At 45.4% G+C, this 25,205-nt stretch overlaps 2 protein-coding genes across 6 annotated transcripts; one reads left to right on the top strand and one right to left on the bottom strand.

Moving 5' to 3' along the window:
• Positions 1-1,220: 1,220 nt before the first annotated feature.
• LOC100382127 (uncharacterized) lies at positions 1,221-3,289 on the top strand. 3 transcript variants are annotated; one of them, XM_008653430.2, is made up of 4 exons: positions 1,221-1,757; positions 1,861-1,990; positions 2,152-2,552; positions 2,628-3,289. In XM_008653430.2, the coding sequence occupies exons 1-4, from the start codon at positions 1,622-1,624 to the stop codon at positions 2,993-2,995; spliced, it is 1,035 nt and encodes a 344-aa protein (XP_008651652.1). In that variant the 5' UTR covers positions 1,221-1,621; the 3' UTR covers positions 2,996-3,289. The 3 variants fall into 3 exon arrangements, with proteins under 3 accessions (XP_008651652.1, XP_008651653.1, NP_001168359.1); XM_008653431.3 differs by having other exon boundaries at positions 1,222-1,757; positions 2,152-2,546; NM_001174888.1 differs by having other exon boundaries at positions 1,467-1,757; positions 2,152-3,258.
• Positions 3,290-12,946: 9,657 nt separating this feature from the next.
• Positions 12,947-19,168, bottom strand: LOC103634135 (glutamate receptor 2.9). 3 transcript variants are annotated; one of them, XM_035961028.1, is made up of 5 exons: positions 18,844-18,975; positions 18,630-18,681; positions 17,251-18,545; positions 16,033-16,740; positions 12,947-13,675 (listed from the first exon to the last, which is right to left on the bottom strand). In XM_035961028.1, the coding sequence occupies exons 3-5, from the start codon at positions 18,121-18,123 to the stop codon at positions 13,172-13,174; spliced, it is 2,085 nt and encodes a 694-aa protein (XP_035816921.1). In that variant the 5' UTR covers positions 18,124-18,545; positions 18,630-18,681; positions 18,844-18,975; the 3' UTR covers positions 12,947-13,171. The 3 variants fall into 3 exon arrangements, with proteins under 3 accessions (XP_035816921.1, XP_035816920.1, XP_020397242.2); XM_035961027.1 differs by having other exon boundaries at positions 18,630-18,700; positions 18,844-18,957; XM_020541653.3 differs by having other exon boundaries at positions 18,630-19,168.
• Positions 19,169-25,205: the final 6,037 nt, after the last annotated feature.

Raw genomic sequence — 25,205 nt, 5'->3', positions numbered from 1 at the left:
CTAGTATAATCAAACGTGAGACCTATCTTACCTGCTGCCTTACTAGTGTTAAAAGATTAGGAGAAACGTCCAAAACAATGTTTGTAACAAACAATAATGTGACAAAAGAAAACAAAGACTGATAGAAATATATTGGAGAGAAGAAAAATACCCATAATAACCGGCTCTGGTTATACTGTATAAAAATGCATTTCTATTACTTACGGGCCGGCCGGCCTTATATATCATATATAGGAGTAAGTCGTTGCATGCGCTCGTCAGCATAATTGCCTCTTGCATGGCCTCGGTCGCTGGTTTAAATTTACACTTGAATTTGCAGTTTGCTTGCCTGAAATAAAAATCCTGCATTGGACATTTGGACCACACTTCGCAATGGTTGACTAGTGAGAAGGGGTTTTGTTTTTTTGGTAATCGTAGAAGAAGGGGTTTTGTTTTTTTGGTAACAGTTGGTAATCGTATCCTGCTTAATTATGAGATCAGGCTACATATATCAGTGTATATTATGGCATCCTTATAATAGATGTTTTCCTCACAGATATTTGTGCGCAACTTGACAAAATACTTTAGAGAAGCAGCACCACCAACAAATGCGTGTCAAGAGGGTCGTCGTTCAAGTTGCATGGACCAGCCGACCAGTCATATAATAGTAACCCAGGCTATATAATAATAAAGTGGCTAGTACGGCAATGTTATTCTTATTAGAGAAGAAAATGTGGTTTTATGGTCTTCAGAAAATGCCGTGTCTATATATACACACAGCACATATATATATATATATATATATATATATATATATATATATGCTGAGAATATTTGCATGAGATTTAAAAATCAATTGTGCTAATATGCAAGTTATAAAGTGACTTATTAATTAAGAACGGTTCTAACGTTAGAGGTCGTCGTTGTTGTTGTCGATGTTTAATTCACCGAACTATTTTTACCGAGCGTGGCACTCTATTTTATCGAGTGCATTTGATTTTTTACCAAGTGTTTTTGGCACTCGGCAAAAAAAAAAGCTGTCTTCAATAGTGAACGTACGCTGCTAATTATTAGCCACAGCTTTAGAAATTAACTAAAGCAACATGGAACATCATACGACGAAGGAATTGCGTTATAAACTGGCCGCAATCATTTGCAATTAAAATTTATACAAGTATAACGAGTCAGACACACTTAAGCAACTAGCATAAAATTAAGTAGATTCATGCATGTGATCCATATAATATAACGTGGTACTATTTCACTGTAAAAACTATAGCAACTACTATATATGTGCGTGTATATATTCGCCTGCCCTAATATATAGGCTGTAATAATACAAGAAGATAAGCAAAAGTAATATACGCCGTGCTCTGCTGATGGACTGTTTTGTAGTACGGTGACAGGAAATAAAACTAATGTTACACATCAAGGTCCCTTCCTATATAAATAAAACAATCCGGCCATCCCTGGCCACAAGGCTTCAGCCACGCCGTCTTAGTCCTAGTCTCTGCAGAGAGCGTCGTTCCTGCTGCGCCGCCTTAACGCCATTTCCAAGCCACTCGACTCGAGAGGGAGCTCGGTCTGCTGCCGATCGACTTCACCGCCGCGAGAGGCACGGGCAGCTAAGAGAGAGAGAGAGATGGGCAGGGCGCCGTGCTGCGACAAGGCGACGGTGAAGAAGGGGCCGTGGGCGCCGGAGGAGGACGCCGTGCTCAAGGCCTACATCGACGAGCACGGCGCCGGCGGCAACTGGATACAGCTCCCCCACAAGATCGGTAGGAGTTAGCATAGCAGTGAGCTGAGATCATCATCTGCATATAGCATGAACGCTGAACGGGATCGTTCCATTTTGCTAATTTATATTATTGTACGTATTAGGGTTGAACAGGTGTGGCAAGAGCTGCCGGCTGCGGTGGCTCAACTACCTCCGGCCCAACATCCGGCACGGCGGCTTCACGGAGGAGGAGGACAGGCTGATATGCAACCTCTACATCAGCATCGGGGGCAGGTGAGCATATACGCGTCGTCGTACACTTTCAGTAGCTAATATTCAAGCACCTTTCCAACCGCACTGCAACCGCAACTAATTCAGAGAGTCAAATCAGCAGCCCAGCTAGCCGAGGGATTATTGCTAACCATTGATCATATGTCTTGCCTGTTCGGCGGCAGGTGGGCAACGATCGCCGCGCAGCTGCCGGGGAGGACGGACAACGACGTCAAGAACCACTGGAACACCAAGCTCAAGCGCCGCCTGCTCGGCGGCGGCCGGCGGCCGAGGGCAGAGGCGCGCCTCCAGCTCCTCACCACCAGCCCATTCTGGCAGCACCGCGATTCCTTGGCCTCGTCGGCGGCGGCGCTCGAGAGGATGCAGGTCAGCACGCGCCTGCACCGGCGACACCAGCCTCGCCTCGACGACCCGGCGGCGGCGGCGGCGGCCTTCACCTTGTACAACAACTACGGCAGCCTCGGTGCGCCGTTATGGCCGAGCCTGCTGTCTCCCTCTTCTTCTCCTTCGCCGGCGGCGAGTGAGACCTCGGAGATACTGCCGCGGCAGCCACCACCCGGTACAGGTGCTACTTCCACTGGTTACGTATACTCCGCCGGGGGGCTCTGGACTCACATGCCAGGCAGCTTCGGCTACGCAGGAGCTAGAGTAGTGCGGCAAGAGAACATGGATGGCACCTGCACACCGCCGCTTTCTACTAGCACCACCGGAGAGACCATGACGACGGCAGTAGGCGTGGAGAGCTCGAGCTCCACGCCGACAGCAAGCTCTGCCTCCGCCACGTTTGGGGGTAGTATGGACGATGAGATCGACATGTTGCTCCGGCAGATCCAGTGCTTCGGGGAGAACGGCAGCCACATCGGCGACGATGGCATAGACCACTGCTTCAGGGCAACGGACCACCACGAGACGGCGAACGGCAGCGTTGGTTCTTGGGGCTCCTGCTGCTCCACTCCTGGAGTGGATTCAGTGTTCCATGACTACGTGCAAGGGCACAACCAGTGCTAGAAGCTTTGCAGACATGCACTACTAGCTAGCAGCACGTGTAAGATATATACAGATATGTGTGATTGATGAAATTTTAGTTGCGGGGACGTGTGATATCATATTATCGTGCATCGTTCGGTGTGTTTTCCTTTCTGAAGACTTGAATCTGCTTGATATGCGTTTGTTGTCAATGCTGGATGGGAGTGGTACATGTGCTTATGTACATAAGAGTTTTGCTATAGCGACATATACACTAATCTCCTCCAGAAATTCATGATTGGAACATCAACTCAGTATTATGCAGTTCTACACTCAGGATTGGAACATAAGAGTTTTGTATATCTGATGCAGTTCTACACAAAGCTGACTCAGTGACAGTATGCGATCAATTGTGTGACTAATAAACTGGACAGTACGTCTACACGGGTAATGAACTTTATGTTCAGATAATGTCCACTTGGAAACCGGACAAATTTGCTGTTTATTTCAGAGCCAGAGAGCCAGAGCCCATACGCATCATATAGTTCCTACAAGATGCACAGGCACCTCTTTCACCAAACATTTTACGATGTGTTCGAACCGGTTTTGAGCCGGCGGACAGTCCGGCCCTGAGGCCGGACGGTCCGCGGTCCGGACGGTCCGCGCCTGTGGGCCGGACGGTCCGCGCGTGCGCAGAACAGATTAGGGTTCCGAGTTTTGTGCTACGGTTGTTAGCTATATTCGCGGGATTAGCTCGGAATCAGTTGTGTAAAGGGTCCAGCCCCCCTCCTCTATAAATAGAGAGGTCTACGGCCGATTTATAATCATCAACAATCGAATCAATACAACTTTTATTCGCATTTTATCCTAAGAGTAGTTCTAGTCTAGTTTAGGTTTAGCCACTCGATCCCCAAATTCTCCGCCTCTCCTCGACTCTACGTCGATTAGAGGAGTCTAGGTCGGCCTGCCCGAGCCTAGACACCACCTAGGATCTCTACTCCCCGACGGGGTCCCTCCCGGGAGCGAGATCCAGGCGCCGTCGGCGATCTTCCGCCGTCCCTGCGTGCGTGCGGACCGTCCGGCCCCAGGGCGCGGACCGTCCGGCCGTCAGGCAGAAGTCCCAGCAGCGCACCAGGCCGCGGACCGTCCGGCCCCAGGCCGCGGACAGTCCGCCCTTGCGCAGAGAGCACCACCGCGCCTCGCACCAGGCCGCGGACCGTCCGGCCCCTGCGCGCGGACCGTCCGCCCCTGTGCAGAGGGCACCGCCACGGTTCTTGTTGAGTGTTTGGCGCTCCGAAAAGGCGTCAACATACTTTTTGGCGACTCCGCTGGGGAAAAACATCTAAGCTCATCAAATCGGCCCTCAATGGCCGGTTCAAGGGAAAGCTCTGATATTTCTCCAAGCAACATCATAGAGCCGACTTGGGAAACCTTGCCGGCTGACGAGCAGCTCCAGTTCGAGGAGCACAAGGAGCGGATGATCCAGGAGGCAAAAGCAAAGTTTTTGGCCAACTTCAAAGTGGACAGGAACAACAAGGTCGTCCGACATCGGGCGACGGATCCGGCTTCGCTCCAACCCACGCCAGATATCCCCAATGTAAGTAATACCAACGATCTGCACTCTCTTAGAAATTATGTAGAAGATCAGCGTGAACAAATGCAGAACATCATAGGGAGTATGCAAAGCGATCTTAAGAGACTAGTGCGTGCATTTGATAAATCTAGTATCACAAATTTTCCGTCGCACGAGGTTGAGTTAGGAGGTAACACGCGTAACACATCGGCTACAGGTTGTCACGACCAGTCACAACCCCTTTATGGGATGCCGATGGACACATACCCTGAGCAACCGCAAATCGGCAGCAAAACAGCCGATCTGCACATGCCCGGACCGTCCGCACGTGAGCGCGGACCGTCCGGACCAACAACAGTCGGGCCAATTTTTAATGAGTTACCTAGATATGCGCCCGAACCTCCACACACGACGCAGAATCTAAACTACCCAGTCGGACCGTCCGCGTACAACAACGGACGGTCCGCACATAACTACGGACGGTCCGGGCCAATGTCCGGACAGTCCGCACATGACCTTTTTGAGGAGGATTGTTACCGGAATCCTCACCCGTCCCAGCAGCACTTCCCATCGCACTATACAATGCATCAACCCATTAATTCAAGATCCAAAGCCCAGGAAAACTTTCCGGCCCCACCTAGGAGGCCGGAAAGAAACGATCAAACCTATGACCCATATAGAGCAAATGAAAATGCACCGCGTGACTCAAACAAATGGGGGGAAAGACAACATGCTAATATCCAGCCAACCCCACCTATGTTTGACCAGAGAGCCGGTGGTCTCGCACCGGCTGCCATTGATATAGTAAGGGAAGAAATAGCCGGGGCGTTCCGAGATAAGCTCGGAGTAAGCATGGTCCCTGGGGGGCAATCATATCGGAAACCTTATGACAGCCGATTTGATCACCACCCATACCCACAGGGAACCAGGATACCCGAATTCGCAAAATTTTTGGGTGATCAAGGGAAAAACACACGCGAACACATAGGCCAGTTCTTAGCACAATTGGGAGAATTGGCCGACACAGAGGCATTCCGCGTACGTTTATTTTCATTGTCACTAACAGGAACCGCGTTTGCATGGTATGCCACTTTACCTCCCAATTCCATTTCATCATGGGGGGATCTAGAACAAAAATTTCATGATCATTTTTTCTCCGGTGACTATGAGTTGGATTTGGTAGATTTAGTGTCGTTGCGACAGACAAAAGATGAATCGGTTAATGATTACATCCGGAGATTCCGAGATACAAGAAACCGATGCTTTCAAATTCATTTAGCAGAGAAACAGCTAGTAGGATTAGCCTTTAATGGTCTGCGATATTATTTAAAAGAAAGATTAGAAGGCATCCAATTCTTTACACTAGCACAATTACACCAGAGAGCTTTGGCTTGTGAAAGCCGAAGCAAAGAAACTACTAAAACAATTCGTCATAACGTACATGTAGTAGAATGCGATCAAAGTAGCTCAGAAGACGAATCAGCAGAGGTGTATGCTGCTGAAATGGTTTGGCCAAAGCAGGCCAAATCTTCAGCTTGTGCCTCCTTACAGCCGGTTCAAAAGAAACGGCAAGAGGAGGTTAAGTTTACATTTAATGTTGGTAAGTGTGATAGAATATTTGATGAATTACTTAAAAATGGCAACATTAAAATAAATCACACTGTTCCATCCGCCGACGAGCTAAAACGTCGTGCATATTGCAAGTGGCATAACTCATTTTCTCATGCCACTAATGATTGTAATGTATTCCGTCGACAGATTCAATCGGCCATTAACGAAGGACGATTGAAATTTCAGGAAATGCAGGTGGATACAGAGCCCTTTCCGATGAACATGATTGACTTCGAGGGCAAGAAAGTCCTAGTTCGGCCAAACACAGCCGATAAAGGCAAAGAGACAATCATCGGCAATGCTAAAGAGGCCGATGGGGATCGTAAAGTTTCTTGCAGGAGAGTGGTGGCCGAGAAGACTCCCGATGGAGGGGAGACCCTAAAGGTGACCATCACAGCCTCCAGTACCGGGGGGCAAGCGCAGACAGGGAGACAGATGCAGGAGCCCGTGCTGCGTATCCCGGACGGTCCGGCACATAGGCGCAGACGGTCCGGGACCCCACCGGACGGTCCGGAGAGCTCCGGCGGACGGTCTGGCCGTACTCAGGATTCACAACGTCCACGTACTTTCAAACCACGACGACCAGAGATAGGTACGTGGAAAACAAATACATTTAAAGCAGCTGGTCGGTTGGTTAAAGCCGGCCCAACTTTTGATCAATTATTGTCTAAATACGTAAAAAAGAAGGCCGGCCCCAGTGACCGGCCAGCAAAGCGACCCCGCTCACCCATTCATGAGCAGCGCCAGGGTAGGCCGATTGGACCACCCCACCAATCGGAAGAAATGAAAGGTCATACTATACAAGTAAGACCTAACATACCTGCATGGACACCTCCACCTCCATATCCACCTATGCCATATCCGTACACATATTTACCTCCGCCATATGTCCCAAATCAAATGTGGGGCATGCCACCATATCCATTTGGGATGCCACAGTACCCCGCCTGGGGGGCACCCCAAACATCAGTTTTCAACAGGTTGACGCCACCAGTACAAGACCGATTGAGCACTGCTCAATCCGGTCACCAGGCACAAACCCAACAGGATTGCCGGACTACTCGGCCTTCAAGGCCGACCAATCCGGCAGGGGGGCATATGCCTGCAGCAACTCAAAAAACAACAAAAGGGGACATCATCAAAATAGGCACCGCAGATGTTGTCATACAGGGAGACAATAAAGGGCCGATGATTTTCGGTGAATCGGCCAACACAACCAAAAAGGATAACACAACCAAAAAGGATACGGCTATCGTCAAAACAGCCGATCCAAAATACTCCATGCCTCGATGGTGCCCGACAGGATTGACACGATCCCAAAAGAGAAAATTACAGCGCCTAAGAGTGAAGGAGAGCCAGGAGAAAGAGGCGGAAAAGATATTCAATGACACGCATCCACTATACCCGCCACCGCAAAAGAAATGGAGACCAAAGGCCGTCGAGAAAAAACAAACGGCCACGGAAATAGAAAGTCAACCTGCACCAGGCGCGGACCGTCCGGCCTCTACGCGCAGACCGTCCGTCCCTCACCAGGAAGCGTCGGGACAATCTGCACCAGGCGCGGACCGTCCGGCCCCTGCGCACGGACCGTCCGGCTTTCACCAGGAAGCGTCTGGACAACCTACACCAGGCGCGGACCGTCCGGCCTATGCGCGCGGACCGTCCGCCGTTCACCAGGAAGCCTCCAACAACACGACAACATCAATGGAAGAGGACGACCTGCTGGGAGAAGACCTGGTCAACTACGAGGCTTCTCCAGAACGCCCAGGTATGGATATAAATATTATTACATTTTCTGCCGATTGTACTATCATCGGCGACGATGAACCTGTTGTTGCCCAGTTTGATTTTGGTCCTAAAGAAGCCGCCTTTACTAAACCAAAGGAATCGGTAAATCATTTGAAGCCGCTCTTCGTGCGCGGTCACATTGATGGGATACCGATTGCTAAGATGTTGGTAGACGGAGGGGCGGCTGTAAATCTAATGCCTTATTCATTATACAGAAAATTAGGAAAACAAGATGACGAACTTGTCAAGACCAACATGACCCTCAGCGGTGTTGGAACTGATAGTTCGATCAAAGCCAGGGGAGTCACGTCCGTTGAATTAACCATCGGGGCTAAGACCCTTGCTGCTGCATTCTTCGTCGCTGACGTAGAAGGAAATTACAGTTTAATTCTAGGCAGAGATTGGATTCACGCCAATCAATGTATACCTTCTACATTACATCAAATGCTAATACAATGGGTAGGCGATGACATAGAACAAGTACATGCTGATGTATCGGCCTGCATCGCTGTGGCCGATGCCCCTGTACTCTGGACTTATGAGACTGCTACATGTCTCACAGGAGTAGACTTTTCTGATTATCAATTCATAAGTATAGATAAGAAAGGTTTCATTCCTGTAATGCTAGAGCCGATGGAGAATCGGCTAAATCCTAAATAAAGTTAAATGATGAATACACACAAAGTTCATGAGTCTTTGGTCACGGACAGTTCGGCCGCCAAGGCCGGAGGGTCTGGTCTTTCACAAAAGAGTTTGGACTTTAAGACCGAACATCTACCACAGCGAAAAAACAGTATTACGGATGATCCGGTCCCCGAGACCGGAAAGTCCGCCATCACGCAAAGATCATCTGATTCCTCTGTGGGGGACATGATAGAGGAATTCAGAGATCTTGATAAACTAGGACAGGGGTTTACATCGGCCGATCCTTTGGAGGAGATTGACATAGGAGATGGTAAAACTCCAAGGCCGACTTTTGTAAACAAGACCCTGGAGACCAATTCTAGAAATGAGATGATCGGTCTATTGAAGGAATATTCAGATTGTTTTGCTTGGAATTACACTGAAATGCCTGGACTAAGCCAAGAAATTGTCGAACATCGGCTGCCTATTAAGCCTGGTTTCAGACCTTTCAAGCAGAAAGCTAGAACATTTCGTCCAGATCTTCTCCCACGAATCAAGGACGAAATCCACCGGCTGCTAGAAGCTAATTTTATTAGACCTTGCAGATACGCAGAGTGGGTCTCCAATATTGTGCCGGTGGAGAAGAAGGAGTCAGGTAAGCTTAGAGTATGCATTGATTTTCGTAATTTAAATAAAGCAACTCCTAAGGATGAATATCACATGCCCATAGCCGATACATTAATCAATAATGCATCAGGAAATAGAATTATTAGCTTCCTTGATGGTAATGCCAGATATAATCAGATTTTCATGGCCGAAGAAGATGCGTCTAAAACGGCCTTTATATGTCCAGGCTTCATTGGTTTATTTGAATGGGTTGTCATGACATTCGGTCTTAAAAATGCTGGTGCTACTTATCAGAGGGCTATGAATCTGATCTTCCATGAGTTATTAGGAAACACTGTGGAAGTCTACATTGATGATATTGTAGTCAAATCGGCTGAGTTTAGTTCTCATATAGCTGATTTGCGCAAAGCCTTTGATAAAATGCGTTGGTATGGTTTAAAAATGAACCCACGTAAATGTGCTTTTGGAGTGTCGGCTGGTAAGTTTTTAGGATTTGTCATCCATGAACATGGTATAGAAATAGACCCTGACCGAATCAAGTCTATTCGGAATGTGGGGCCTCCGACGTGTAAGGTCGAAGTACAGAGGTTTCTTGGCAAGGTGAATTATTTACGAAGGTTTATTTCTAACTTAGCCGGGAAGATTGATGCCTTCACCCCTATCCTTCGGCTTAAGAATGATGCTGAATTCACTTGGGGGACAGAGCAGCAGAAAGCATTTGATCTCATTAAAAAATACTTGTCTTCGGCTCCCGTGTTAAAAGCACCACAAGTAGGAGCACCATTCAGATTATACATTGCAGCTGAAGACAAGGTTATTGGGGCTGTTCTGACACAAGAAACTGAGGGGAAGGAGCATGTGGTGACATATCTAAGCCGAAGGTTGGTGGATGCTGAAACAAGGTACACTTTTATTGAAAAGTTATGCTTATGCTTGTTTTATGCATGCACCAAATGTAGATGTTATTTACTGTCTAGTCATTGCACTGTTTCTGGTCAAGCCGATGTAATCAAGTACATGTTGCATAACCCAATTATGAGTGGTAGAATTGGTAAGTGGGCTTATGCACTCATAGAATACGACTTGGCTTATGAACCATTGAAATCTATGAAAGGCCAAGTCATAGCAGATTTTATTGTAGAGCATCGGGTTAATGATATTCATGAACTAGACATATCATACCTCACTATTACTCCTTGGACTTTATATTTTGATGGATCGGTTTGCAATGAAGGGCAAGGAATTGGCATTGTGCTTGTTTCACCAAGTAATGTCTCCTTTGACTTCTCTAGCCGATTGAAAACGTATTGCACTAATAATCAAGCTGAATATGAGGCCCTCCTATTCGGTTTAGAACTGTTAAATGGTATGGGAGTAAAACATGTGAAGGTATTTGGTGATTCTCAGCTGGTTGTCCAACAAGTGTTAGAAGAATATCAATGTCTTGATGGTACTCTAAATAGTTATCTTGAGAAATGTTGGAGCATAATCCATTCTTTTGATGAATTCAGTATTCAGCATATCTCTAGAGTTGAGAATCATAGAGCTAACAACTTGGCACAAGATGCATCGGGTTATCGGATAAAGAGAGGGAAATTTCACAAAACTGAAAATCTGATAACCAGTGCAGAGCCAAATTCCCAGGCCGCGGACCGTCCGCGTGTTGACGCCGGACCGTCCGAGGTTACCAGAAGGGTTCTCTTAATCGATTCGGCTGACAATGAAGCCGATACAAGTGATTGGAGGACACCTATACTTAATTATTTGCAAAATCCCAATATCAGGACAGATAAGAACATTCGGCGAACAGCTTTCAAGTATGTGTTGATGAGTGATGAACTTTACCGCCGAACGGTTAATGATATCCTGCTTAAGTGCTTGGGCCCAGATGATGCTATATTAGCCATGGCCGAAGTACATGAAGGAATTTGTGGTACCCATCAATCAGCTCCAAAGATGAAGTGGTTGTTGCGAAGGTCTGGTTTTTATTGGCCTAGTATGACAGCTGATTGTTTCAAGTACTACAAGGGGTGCCAAGTGTGTCAAAAATTCGGCGACCTACAGTTGGTCCCTGCAGCCGAATTACATCCTATCATCAAGCCTTGGCCATTCAGAGGATGGGGATTAGACTTTATTGGAGAAATTCATCCTTCGTCATCAAAGGGGCATCGGTTTGTGTTAGTTGCCACTGACTATTTCACCAAATGGACTGAAGCTGTTGCTCTAAAGAACATGACGCACAAGGAGGTAATTGAGTTCATAACTGAGCATATTATTCATAGATTCGGCATTCCCCAGACCTTGACTACAGATCAAGGTACTTCTTTTATGTCAAAGGAGGTACGTGAATTTGCTGAATTATACAGAATTAAGCTGCTTAATTCGTCTCCATATTATGCTCAGGCCAATGGACAGGCCGAGTCTAGTAATAGGACGTTGATTAATTTGATAAAGAAAAAGGTATCTGATAATCCTAGACATTGGCATAAGATTTTGTCTGAAGCTTTATGGGCTCATAGAATATCTAAGCATAGTGCTACTAAAGTATCTCCTTTTGAGCTTGTCTATGGGCAGGAAGCAGTGTTACCTGTGGAAATAAGTTTGAATGCTGTCAGGTTTGCCAAACAAAATGATCTAACTGCTACTGATTATTATAATTCAATGATGGATAATATTGATGAGGTGACCGACAAGAGGATGATAGCTTTGGGAGCAATAGAAAAGGACAAGATCATGGTAGCCAGGGCCTACAACAAGAAGGTCAAAGCAAAATCATTCCAAGTAGGAGACTTGGTGTGGAAGACCATTCTACCTCTAAGGAATAAAGACCGAAAGTTCGGGAAATGGTCGCCAAGCTGGGAGGGTCCTTATAAAGTGAAACAGGTGATGTCTGGTAACGCTTATTTACTACAAACATTACAAGGCAAGGATTTACCTAAGGCTTTGAATGGGCGTTTCCTCAAACAGTACCATCCTAGTATGTGGCAAGATGCCTAAGAAAACCGATGTGATCACATCGAGTTAGTTGCTTTTGGTTCGCCCAGCTCCACCAAAAGGCAGGGGGGCATATGTTCGAACCGATTTTGAGCCGGCGGACAGTCCGGCCCTGAGGCCGGACGGTCCGCGCCTGTGGGCCGGACGGTCCGCGCGTGCGCAGAACAGATTAGGGTTCCGAGTTTTGTGCTACGGTTGTTAGCTATATTCGCGGGATTAGCTCGGAATCAGTTGTGTAAAGGGTCCAGCCCCCCTCCTCTATAAATAGAGAGGTCTACGGCCGATTTGTAATCATCAACAATCGAATCAATACAACTTTTATTCGCATTTTATCCTAGGAGTAGTTCTAGTCTAGTTTAGGTTTAGCCACTCGATCCCCAAATTCTCCGCCTCTCCTCGACTCTACGTCGATTAGAGGAGTCTAGGTCGGCCTGCCCGAGCCTAGACACCACCTAGGATCTCTACTCCCCGACGGGGTCCCTCCCGGGAGCGAGATCCAGGCGCCGTCGGCGATCTTCCGCCGTCCCTGCGTGCGTGCGGACCGTCCGGCCCCAGGGCGCGGACCGTCCGACCGTCAGGCAGAAGTCCCAGCAGCGCACCAGGCCGCGGACCGTCCGGCCCCAGGCCGCGGACAGTCCGCCCTTGCGCAGAGAGCACCACCGCGCCTCGCACCAGGCCGCGGACCGTCCGGCCCCTGCGCGCGGACCGTCCGCCCCTGTACAGAGGGCACCGCCACGATTCTTGTTGAGTGTTTGGCGCTCCGAAAAGGCGTCAACACGATGTTAAATTTTCTAGTTAACTAGCCATAACAACAATCAGCAGTACATGATAACAAACTTGTATTAACCACGAATCGAAACTACAGGCATCAATTGAGGGGGATCACACTGGATGATATGCAATACGCCCATAGAGTTATATTGGTGCTCGCAGTGCGAGATTAAAGAATGCTAGTTACACCATTACCCCCTCAGAAATGCATGAATGCAAATGATGGTGGACTAGGACCCCGATTCAATTGCATGGAGTTTCTTCTTCTGGTCATCTGGTGTGCTTACCATATCAGTGCCTGAATCAGCGTTCTTGATGACGTGAGTAGACATGCTACATGGAGTCTCAGCTGCAGTAGGATATATACCTTCCATTCCAGGCTCCTCCTTATCTGGAGTATTAGAGCTATCACGCTCATGAAAGATCTTGAAGAGAACAGCGAGCAATTCACGCCATGATATCTGACTGCCGCCGTTGATCCAATGACTCCGATGATCATAAAGAGTTGCAATAACATGCGAAATTAGAGCCAGTAATGAAGATGTCCCAGTGATGATGAACAACCCAAGAAAGCTACGCGATGTAAGGCTGCTTGAAGTTTGGGAGTCATCTTTGTCCGGGCACGATGTATCGCCATACAACTGTTTCTCCAGTTCATCCATTCTGCCATTTGATGCTAATTCAAGTATTCCCCTTGAAATTTCAGACGTAAGTGGAGAGCCTCGAGGGAATGCCTGAAGGAATAGCACAGAAATGAGAAGCACAAAAACATGCTATTCTTAAAACACCATGTGACTTAGTCCTCCATCCCAAAACATAATTCGTTTTAGACTAATCACACATTCATTAAGTAATATATGAATGCAGTTTGCATGTATGTTAATATTCATTATCATTTGTGTCGGCGTTTCGACCCCGAGGGGTCCCTGGACCGACGAGTAAAATTGTCGCTGCGTGCTCCAGCCCAGATGGATTGGCGCGAGACGGGACACGAAGGGGGGGAAACCGCGGCTTCGTGTTATCCTGCGCCAGAGTGGGTGCGCTTGCAGTAGGGGTTACAAGCGTTCGCGAGGGAGAGGGAGTCCCGCGCGACCACCCTCCCGTATGAGGGCCCTGGCCCTTCCTTTTATAGATGCAAGGAGAGGGTCCAGGTGTACAATTGGGGTGTAGCAATATGCTAACGTGTCCGACAGATAGGAGCCAGAACCCTATGTACATGCCAACGTGGCTGTCGGAGGAGCGTTCGAGCCCTGTGTACGTGGTGTCGTGGCCGTCGGAGGAGCGTTTGAGCCCTGTAGAAGCACAGTTGTTGGGGTTGTCGGGACCTTGCTGACGTCTCCTTGCTTCTGTAAGGGGCTGAGAGCCACCGTCGTCATGGACGCACGCGGGGAGCCATCATTACTTGTTACCGGGGCGAGCCTGGATGGGACGCCAGTCTTGTTCCCCCTTAGCCTGAGCTAGCTAGGGGTAGGGTAATGATGTACCCCCTGCGGCGTGGTCGGTCCGAGCCCAAGGTCGGGCGAGGCGGAGACTCCTCCTGAGGCCGAGGCCGGGGTCGGGCGAGGACGCGATTCCTTCCGAGGTCGAGGTTGAGGCCGGGCCCTGGGGTCGGGCGAGGCGGAGACCACCTTCCGAGGTCGAAGTTGAGGCCGAGCCCTGGAGTCGGACAAGGCGGAGACCACCTTCCGAGGCCGAGGCGGGGGCCGTGCCCTGGGGTCGGGCGAGGCGGAGACTTCTCCTGAGGCCGAGGCCCAAGGTCGGGCGAGGCGGAGCTTCCTGTGGCGCCTGAGGCTGGACTCAGCTGCTGTCAGCCTCACCCTGGCGGGTGGCACAGCAGTCGGAGGGGGGCGAGTAGCGCTGTTTTCCTGTCAGGTCAGTCAGTGGGAGGGCGAAGTGACTGCGGTCACTTCGACCTTGCCGATTGAGGCACGCGTGTCAGGATAAGGCGCCAGACGATCCTTGCATTGAATGCACCTGCGATACGGTCGGTTGGTGAGTTCCCGCCCGAGGCTGGGCTCGGGCGAGGCGAGGCCGCGTCCCTTGAGTAGACGAAGCCTTGACCTGAATTGCGCCCATCAGTCTCTGCAGTTTGTGCTGATGGTGATTACCAGCCGAGTTTAGGAGTGTTGGGGTACCTCTAATTATGGTACCCGACAATTTGAATGAAGGAATGGGCTAGAAAGAGCTATATTTTGGGACGGAGGGAGTATTAATCATTTATAAAGACCCAATGTAACAGTGCGCCAGTTACTTGCACAAACCCTAGAGGTGGGGACAATTAAATTGATCATAATTTGGGATTAGGTGGTTAGCAATCTCATTGACATACTGAACTAGCACCAGATAATTATGAGAACTGCGTGAAAATCTGGTAAAGTAAATTTATTTGTGTTATTTAATACTTCTAAAAACATGTAATGTAAGCCTTTTTTTATGCCCCCTCCCACCCTCCCATCAGGAAGTCAATAACATGGCACCACATAACCATAAAATTTGCTCGTTGAGTTTCATTTCCACAAGAAGGCAAATATGATTATTCAGCTCATGTGAAAGAACCTCTAGTCGAGTTAGTTAGGTAGTAGCACTCCTCAAGTTCAGGATTCGGGGAGTATTCGACTCCCCGTGGGAGCGAATTTTAGGATGTGGTTAAAAAATCCCATCGTCTGTTCCACGCCAAAGCACAGGCCCAAGGCCTGGTCGCGGTCGTTCTCACATGGGTTACGATGCTGCTGTGTATAGGTGGGACCGAGGTTCGTGGGTTTTCTCAACCTGCATGGGAAGGTCTTCTTCTTAATATAATACCGTGGGGATGGTCTTATCCCCGCAGATCGAGTTTTGATTATTCAGCTCATCATTTGCCAATTTTACATCTACAGGATTCAAGAATCCCAGACAACAATAAACTTCAATCTTCGTAAAAAAAATGCTCTTTTCTTCTCAAAGGCCAAAAACTACTCTCACAGCATCAGATTTTAGAAAGTATGATCTAGTACAATAGCAGAGTTCTGCAACAAAGTAGATGCTACTTGATTCATCACCTAGCTCTACTGAAAACAGACAACTGTAGAGAAGTCAAAGAAATGTTACTTACATAACCAAATCCATCGAATTTGTAAGTTGGCCCAACCATAGTGTAGTTGTGGCAATACTTTGAGAGAAACACTTTGAGATATGGTATTTCATCAACAATGACGGCAACTTTTCTAGTTGATAGGGCGTCATTGTACTCCTCAGGAGAGCTGAAAGCGATCATTTTTGTTTCATTAATTTTCAACCTTTTCAAAAGCTCAGGCATGAAAGAATCACTGAGGTAGCCAACATAATCCCCTCGCCTGATAACTTCATCTAAATTGGTGACTGTTGGTTGAAGCTGTTCTACAGTGAGAATTGAGCTTAAGCTTGCAGTATAACTCTGCTGCAATATTAGCACCACAAAAAGCCAAACTACTACTGTAATTCTTGACAAGTTGTTCACAATCCTCTCCCTATGAGCAAATACAAATGTTGAGAAGGAGAAGTAGAAGAGTGATCCAATTTGAGTGGCTGGCGGTCCTCTGAATTCCTGATTTGTTCTGTGCTCGATAAACCAAACTACAAAGCCGGTGAAGACAATGAAGGCTCCAGTTCGTAACCATAGATCAGCTGTTAAAGGTTCTAGGAATGTCCATGCAGTCTTCTGTCTCCGGTCCCAAACTGGAACCAGCATGCGTACCCCGGACTCAGTATAAGGGAGAGTGTAGTCCACATATAGAGAACGGTTGGCTAAAATTGTTATGTCACCTACTACCGCATCAAATTCCTGCCAGCAATTAACATAGAACTGGTCGTTAGACTTAGGAGAAACCTAAACCATTTTGCACAGAATAAAGTGCTAAACATTTGGGGACAATAAAATATTGTCACTGTCACTGATGTCACTCCTATTAAACAGGCAAGCCAGCTACATATTACAAGTGCTATATGCTATTTAAATTAGAAGCTTAATACTTAATAGTATTAGCGACGGCTCATGCAGGTTCTGCCCCTTTTGCAGTGGTTTCCATCCATAAAACCACTGGTTTCCATCTGTAAGCTACCTTAGATGTTGACATCGACAATCTGTAGACTAATCACATGCTACTAATTCTGTGCACTCAAGAGCAACAAGGACAACAAATTGCCAAGTTCAGATCATTTCTGATCATGTAACAACTGAGCATACCTGCCCAGTTTTTTAACACCTCCAGTTTGATTGTAACAAGGAATAAAATGCTTGTAACAATAACAAGGAATAAAATGCAAGAAAAAATGAAAAATAGACCATACATACCTTAAGATAAACTTTGTAGACGAGTTCGTCATAAGTTCCATTACTTTCTCCTTTTCCATTTCCAAACTCCACATAGTGCTTGGGAACTTTGTAGGGCAGTTTACTAATAACTTCCTCAAATATGTCAATGCAGAAACCCTTGGGGATACCATCTTCAGATCTTATAAAACTGCTAAACCCAGATTTCCCAGGTACTCCTATTTTGAGTACTTTATTCACTGGCAAAAGCCATCCTCTAGGTGTCTTCTCACTGCCTCCTGGCCATACAATAGTACTGATATCATCTTTCTTTTCTAGAATTCTGGATATGTTCAATCCTGGAGTCCAAAAACCAACTGCTCTCCTCTCATGACCAACTACATTGATTATTTTGTAAGTTGTTGATACTAACTGGAACTGCATATCTTGAATGACAAATTGGCCAGTAATGCCTGTGAAATTAACCTCCAAGAATGCAGCATGAAATTTTTTAGCAGCCCTAGAAGTACTTATTTTGTTGAAATCAGTGGAACCATTGTTTGTTTCAGATAGCACAAAATCAGAATTAACATATCCGGCCTTCTCTGCAGCCAATGCTATTGCCCATACTGTATCATACGCATACAGACCAGACGTTATAGACTCATTAATTGATGTACCAGGATTTTCTGACCTATATTTCTCACACCATCTTTGCCTAAATTTGTTTAGTTTCGCAGTTTCTTGAACATAAGGCTCAATCCCAACAACACCTTCCATCACATCAAGTGCAGGATAACCAACTACATTGAAGATATCTGTCAAACCATATGCTGTAATCCAGACAAAGCCCTGGCCCATCATTCCCTCATCCTTAGCAAGCTGGAAAAACTTAAGGGCTAACTGATATGACATGCGCACAACAAAGACACTTGTCCAATATTCTTTTAAGCTTGATATAGCATGCTTTATCTCATCTTCTCCAGCAGAAGGATGGATCTTGCACCTGTACGGAACACGAGTATCGACATGTCCCAGGGCATCAACGAGATCAGGGATAAATCTAGTGTTGGAATCATCGTCCTCGATGATAGGAATGACTTCCCTCCAATTGTATTTCTGGACAAGTGAGGCAATAGCTTCAGCTTGGCAGGAGTCGTTCCATGCTGTCCTGATGAAATATGGGGTCTGGCTGGATGACCGGGACGGGCTGTTTGCAGAAAAGGAAATGATTGGAACTGATGTCTTGTTCCCAAGCTCTGTAAGAAATTTAGCTTGAGTAGATGTCTGTGGCCCGACGATTGCTTGCACATGGACATTTTTCAGTAAATCAACACCTGCAGTAGTTCCCAAAGACGCAAACATGTCAGCGAATAATGATTTATCAAACCGAAAAGTTCGGTGACATTCATTCATCCTACCTGAGCATGCAAAATTAGTTTGAAACCTGCAGCAGATCCAGGGATTCTGAGACTAGGATGCAAAAGGGAAACTTCAGAAGCAGAAAAAAAACAAGGTTTAAAATAAGCATCTATGGGCTTATCCAAAATGAAAGCAAGGATGAGCTACGTATTCGGCATTGTAGCTCTCAGGCGTCCATGGAACCATGGGAAACCCCAATTTGCGTGCACAAACCTAAATGCCGAGAGAAATGAAACGACAAGGAGAGCAGGAGCGAGTCGATAGGGTCCCGGCGGCGCGGGAGAAGGAGAATCTTTCGCCGCCGCCCGCCGGAAGTGTCGTCGGCTGCCGTCCGAAAAGTGAGAACTGAGAGCTCCGGGGCGGGATGTTGGCATGTTGCTATGGGCTAGAACTCTCTGGGCCGTCGTTGGGCTGAGCTGGTGTCTGCTTTAGTCAACGGCGAGCCCACGACTGACAGACCACATTGGCTATTGGGTCCTTTCTGGCTTGGCTCGAGCCGACCACCGCAGTGGGCACGATATTTTTTTCTCACGTCAGGTTACACCTCATATTCAAAATTTTGTGTAGTCTACCGTCTAAAATAGTGTTTTGGATGTACAGATAAACTGTTAGACACGATCGTTGATTGTCATTGATTGTCGTTGATTTAGTTGAGCTTTTAGAACTGCTTCTACTTCGAAAAAGTAGGTTCAGCTTTTTTTTGCAGCTATTTTAAAAAGACATATTTTGTGTAGTGAAAAATTAATAGCAGCGTGGACCCTATTTTTACTGTTTATCTGAGTTCATTATATTAATAAATAGATGAGGCAAGTAGAGACCAACATATGATGAAAAATAATTAAGTGTTATAATAAATGAAATAAAAATATTTTAAAAAATAATTTAAAATGAAATTTTAAATTTAATTTATTTGTAAAAGTATCATGAACATAAATGTGAAATCTGTTTTTATATTAGATATATTAGTTAAGAGATTTAAACAAAGTGCATATAAATAATATATAGTTTGTTTACAATAGATAACTCACAGCAGTTCGAACCAAATGACTTTCAACGTTTTTTCTCATAGCAGTTTTTCACAACAGACAGCTCATAACAACTTTTTTCATAGCTCACTATTGAAACAAACACACTCTAAGACCCTGTTCTAGACCTCTAAAAGTAATAATAATTAGCAGGAAAAATTAGTTAAAATTTTTAGAACAGATCAATTAATAGACTAGCTAATTGTTAATGGAGAAATTCCAAATTACCCCTTCACCTATGGACAATATTCACATAACCCCTTAAAATATTTTTTAGTTCATTTTACCCCTCCACAGCTTTGTGTTGGTTCAATTTACCCCTTAACAAAATTTGTTTTTTTTATCTCTTTATGTACAAATTGGGTTTTCATTTCAAATTTTTGTTGGTTACTCCCTTCGTCCCATAATATAAGGCGTGCTCTCTCTAGACACACGTACATCGATACAGTGATATAGAAAGAATTAAATACATTTCTTAGTCTTTGAACCATAGGTAGTTACACCTTATATACTGGGACGGAGGGAGTAGTAGCTAATAGCATAATTTAGTCTCGAAAAATATATTATGTTTTTATAATTGTTTTGATAGGTTAGAGATCAGATAAGATAATAATTTTAATGGTACAAAACTAAATCTAAAATAATGATGAATTTTTTTAATATTTTTAACATAAGATATGATGTCCACAATCACCTAAAAATATGAACTTGAAATTCAAATTTACATGGAGAAACGAAAAAGACAAATCTTAACAGAGGGAGATTTGTCCTTTTTGTTTGTCCACGTACAAATTGAAATTCAACTTCATATTTTTTGAGGTGATTGAGGACATCATAACTTATGTTAGAAAAATATGTTAAGAATTTTTATCATTATTTCATATTTATTTTTATACTATTAAAGTTTTTAACTCAAGAGAAGTGAAGAAGCATGATCACAAGTTCAAGAATGAAGGTATCAAAGAAAATAATCTAAAAGGACTTACTGATGTGCAGACTTTGATATGAATGTTCAAAAGTGAGAAATCAAGAAGGAATTGGACTTTGGGTCATTCCAGTGTTTGAATATGTTCTTGATGACCATAGAAACATATTGGAACTCAATGGAGTAGCCCGATTTCTTAGAATTGAAGATTAGTGTTATAGGAGTCAGTTGAAGGCAAAGGCTGAAGAAAAGACGAAAAATGAGTTGGAGGTGGGATGGAACAAATGGATCGGGTTAGAATGTTTGGGTAGACTCAAGAGATATGTGTCTAAGTCATAAAAGTGCCCAAAAGAAAAACCAAGTGAAGTTGAGGAAGTTATGCAAAAATGGACAATGGTCTAGCTACTGATGTATGCACCGGACCAGGTCTGGTGGTGCACCAGACCAAAGTTGCAAAGTTTGTTTTGGGTGCAAAAGACTTTGGTGTTAGAAATATGCCCTATAGATAACCATATAGATAAGCATATTTCTTTGTATCCATGATATATAAATTGCTTAATTGAATATCCATGGAAGACACCTTGTATTGATTAGCAATTATGTGAATTGTTTGTGAGATTCTTTACTTGTATGGTTATTCTAAATGTTGTCCTTGGTCCGAGTCCATGATTAGGACATGTATTAGTTGATGACTACTTTTCACATGTTATGGACATGAAGATATCAAAGCTAATAATATGGGCGCATGTATGACATGAGGCTGGACCGACCCAACGTGAGATATTGTAATATAGTTCTCTTTTGCAACATGTACAATGTGTTCTTAGACCTAAGATTGCCGCATGTTCTCAAGATGTGAATTGACCTACTAAGGGACTATCAAACGCTACTTCATAACTGGGTAGTTATAAAGGTAGTCTTCGGTTTGTCAGGAAGCATGCTGTGAGGCATGGTTAGTCAAGATGGAATTTGTCTCTCTTTTCGTGAGAGAGATATCTCTGGGCCCCTTGAGCGATTGGATCAAGAAATGCATGGTCGTGCTAGGGTTAAGCATTAACCATTGAAAGGATTACAATTCACAATATCGAGAAAGAGAGGTCAGCTTAGAGGCAGACCAAATATCGTGAGACAAAGGGAACAACATGTACGTAATGTTGCAATGGTTCGTTTGGTATGATCTTTATGTGTGTATAGGAGTTGACATGTCTTGCTAGATGACGTTGTCAATTATTAGGCCAAGTAAGAGTACTCGGGCCATGCCTATGTGTACGTGAACCTATAGTGTCACACACTTAAGGGGAAGAAAGTCTAATTCGGATTGGATCCGAAATAGACTGGGTTTAGGGTTGCTGATGGGCCTCGGAATTAGAAGCCCACCATAACCCCTATATAATGAGAAGCGAGGGCACAGTTAGGGTTAACCTAATTCAGCATCTGCAAACTAGCAGCCATGCCCCTCTCGCCCTCGCTTAGCCGCCATCACAAACCTAGCAGTTCGGTATGCGATGCTTCCTCCCTGTACGTGTGGATACCTTGGAGGTGCTGCATCTGGAGTACTAGGACGAACCACACGAGGACGTGAAGGACACCGGCGACTGCACGGTACTGCTCGATGCGTTTGTCTACATCGAGACGGCTTCCACCGCCTTGCACGTCTAGTGGTAATTCCATGACCTATAACATCAGTAGTTCTTGGTTTATGGGCTCGAAAATTTTGTTTTGCACTAGTGTAGCATTCCCATAAACCTTCATTTGGCATGCCAGACCGAGTCCAATGGTGGACCAAACCAAGAATGCAGAGAAGTTGTTTGATGGACTCAAGCAGATGGTGCACCTGACCGAGTATGTAGAAAGGATGTTTTAAAAAATCAGGAAGATGGTGCACTGCACCGTAGTCTGGTGTGCACCATACCAATAGTATGTACAATGGTCAAAAGGGTTTGAACAATGGTCAGATGATGTGGCATTGATGTGGTAAGGTCCATTGGTGCATCGTTCGATTTGGTGAGTGCTGACAAGCTGACAATTTTGTAGAACAGTCACTAACCTAGAAGGAACAGTTAGAGGTCCGATGTGCACTGAACCTATAACAGTGGTTGGTCCATTGCGACTAGAATCTATAGAATTGGTGATAACTAGTTTGGCTTTAGGGCTATATATACCCCCTCCCACGGTTGTAAGTTGTCTAAGTGCCTAGCATTGTTATAACTCATTCCTAGCAAGTTGATAGTGCCTCTACCCCTCTCTTGGTAAGAGATAATTCTTACTATGAGATTATGTGTTACAGAGTAAATAGAACAGATAGAGGAGTGATCTTTGAGCATATGTTCCGGTCGTAAAAGCTAGAGAGAGCTAAAAAGAGATTAGCAACCTTGAACAAGAGAGTTGGGCTTTGGCCATTGGCTTTAGGCAATCGCCAGGTGTGGAAAGCCTTGGATTTGTTGTAAAGCAAACAAGCGATAGTGGAATACTCGATACGTCACAAGAAGTGCTAAACTTGAGTAGGAGGAGCAAGATGAAAAAGACTACAAGCTAGTTGTCTTTCTCAACAATGTGGTGTAGGTTGTGTAACTCTATTTTTTGGTAGAGATAGCAACACTTAGTCAAAAACTAGTTGCACATGCTTGTTTGGTTATCTACATAGGTTTGACTAGTAGGAAAACTAGAGGCCTAGATTCATGCATGAAATAGTTGTCCTAATTCACCCCCTCTTAGGCGTCCATGTTCCTTTCATGATCGGTTGGATGTTAGATACCTCAATTAGTCATGATAATATATATATAGTATGCTTATCTTAGCACGAAATAACTCAAATATATTTTTGCAAGTTTTGACATCAAACCCCAATTTGAAAACAAATCATTTTTGAAAATCCAGCAGAAGTTGGCTAGGCCAAGTTTTACAATGGTTACTACAGATGGTCTGGCAATAGGAAACTAGTTTGACCGGGTTTGGAGGATGGTCTGGTCAACTTCTGAACCTAGCTTGACGGGGGTTAATGGCTAGGCCAAGTTTCACTCTACCTTATGCTTTTAATTATGTTGCACAATTTCTAAGCTAGATATTTTAGCGTGTTAACATGTCCCCCTCCTTTTTAGGTGCCTAATGCATGAACGTAATAACCTAAAAACACTAAACAATGATCATGTTCAACTTATCAACTATCCAACATCTAAAGATGATGTATTGGCCATATTTATGGTGGGCGATATAAGTATTGGTCATTCTTTAGAAAGTACTCTAGGTAACACTTGAAAACATACTTTTTAAAGTATCTTTCGTTGGTTGCTCTAGAGAGACCATCATATTTCAACATCTTTATAACATATGAATTTCTAGATATTGCTTTGCTCACATTATAAGGGCCCTCCCAACTTGGTGACAACTTGCCAAACTTGTTGTTGTTTGCTCGAATTGGTGGTACAAATTTTCACACTAGATCTTTGACTTGAAATGGCTTACTTTTAACTTTCTTATTGTATGCTCGGGCAACTTGAGTCTTATCTTTCTCCATATACTTGTGAGCATTTAATCTATATAAGGAAAATGGACCACAACATATTTTTTAAAGCTTTTGGTGATTAATGATCAACATACCCATTTGGAATAATGTGTTTGCTATTGTTTACATTGATGATAAAAATACCCATAGGTTCAATGGTCGCTAATGGCTACTGTTGGTACCCCAATACTGGGGTACCCACTCCTGCTGGATCTAGGCGAGACCCCTATGGTTGTCCGTAGCCATGGGGTGACGGGTAGTTCAGCCGGACTAAGGGTCTAGGCCCCCACGGTGGAGTCCCAGACCCTGGCAAGGACCCACCAAATCCCCGACGCAGAGTAAAAGCACTCTGCGGCTACAAACCTGGGGCCAGACCCCTACAGGAACATGGACTTCTACATGTGCCATCCAAACCTCCGGCCATTATGGGTGAGGCTCGGGTTTCCACAAGTGCCCATCGGACCCCCATCTAGGGGTCCAGCGCCGCCACGTCTACATGCGTTCCCAACCCTACTATTTGCTCAGATAGAGATCTGGTACTAGCATGTGGCCTGTGGCGCATGGCAGGAGCCGCCAGGCATGGCCCGTTGCGTGCTTCTGGTGTGGGGACCACCCGTATTGAATGCGGGCAGGATACACGCATCTCCACACTTGTGGTCGGTAGCATGCACAGTCCGCAAAGCATGGGCCACGCTAATAACCCACACATTACTAAGGCAATACCATTGACTCGCTGCGTCGCACATGGGTGACCCTTATCATGATTTCTACTATTCCGACTGCAAGGCGGAAAGGCAGAGGGGATGAGATGACACCGTCCATGTACCCCTCTACACACATCGATGTACCAATCTACATCGCAGTCTACACCACAACCTTCGCCCACACGCTAACAAGACAAGGTGAGTCTGGCCAGGAAATCCACATGGTGATCAAGAGAAGATATTTGTCTACCGCAAGGGAATACTTTGGTTCACCAGCTCTATCTATTGCTCCTTGCTACATATTATTTTATTCCTAGGCCCACTTGTTGTGGTCCATCTCCCTTCTACGTGCTCCCCTTAGGCTGTAAAAGGGAGGACACATGCCTAGCAAGGGGACACACACTTGACTGGCCCTCAAG

Source organism: Zea mays, chromosome 7 (genome assembly GCF_902167145.1).
Source record: "Zea mays cultivar B73 chromosome 7, Zm-B73-REFERENCE-NAM-5.0, whole genome shotgun sequence".
In the NCBI taxonomy this organism is placed as follows: domain Eukaryota; kingdom Viridiplantae; phylum Streptophyta; class Magnoliopsida; order Poales; family Poaceae; genus Zea; species Zea mays.
The sequence above is the reverse complement of the archived record's forward strand: the minus strand, read 5'-3'. Positions and strand labels throughout refer to the sequence as shown.

What these genes read in the sequence shown, in the direction of transcription:
- LOC100382127 (NM_001174888.1), top strand. Translation starts at nt 1,622, where the DNA reads ATGGGCAGGGCGCCGTGCTGCGACAAGGCGACGGTGAAGAAGGGGCCG. An exon ending in ACAGCTCCCCCACAAGATCG is followed by an intron (nt 1,758 to 1,860) that starts GTAGGAGTTAGC and finishes TGTACGTATTAG; the next exon opens with GGTTGAACAGGTGTGGCAAG. An exon ending in TACATCAGCATCGGGGGCAG is followed by an intron (nt 1,991 to 2,151) that starts GTGAGCATATAC and finishes GTTCGGCGGCAG; the next exon opens with GTGGGCAACGATCGCCGCGC.
- LOC103634135 (XM_020541653.3), bottom strand. Translation starts at nt 18,123, where the DNA reads ATGTCATATCAGTTAGCCCTTAAGTTTTTCCAGCTTGCTAAGGATGAG. An exon ending in TCTACAAAGTTTATCTTAAG is followed by an intron (nt 16,741 to 17,250) that starts GTATGTATGGTC and finishes AATTGCTGGCAG; the next exon opens with GAATTTGATGCGGTAGTAGG. An exon ending in AATTCGATGGATTTGGTTAT is followed by an intron (nt 13,676 to 16,032) that starts GTAAGTAACATT and finishes CTATTCCTTCAG; the next exon opens with GCATTCCCTCGAGGCTCTCC.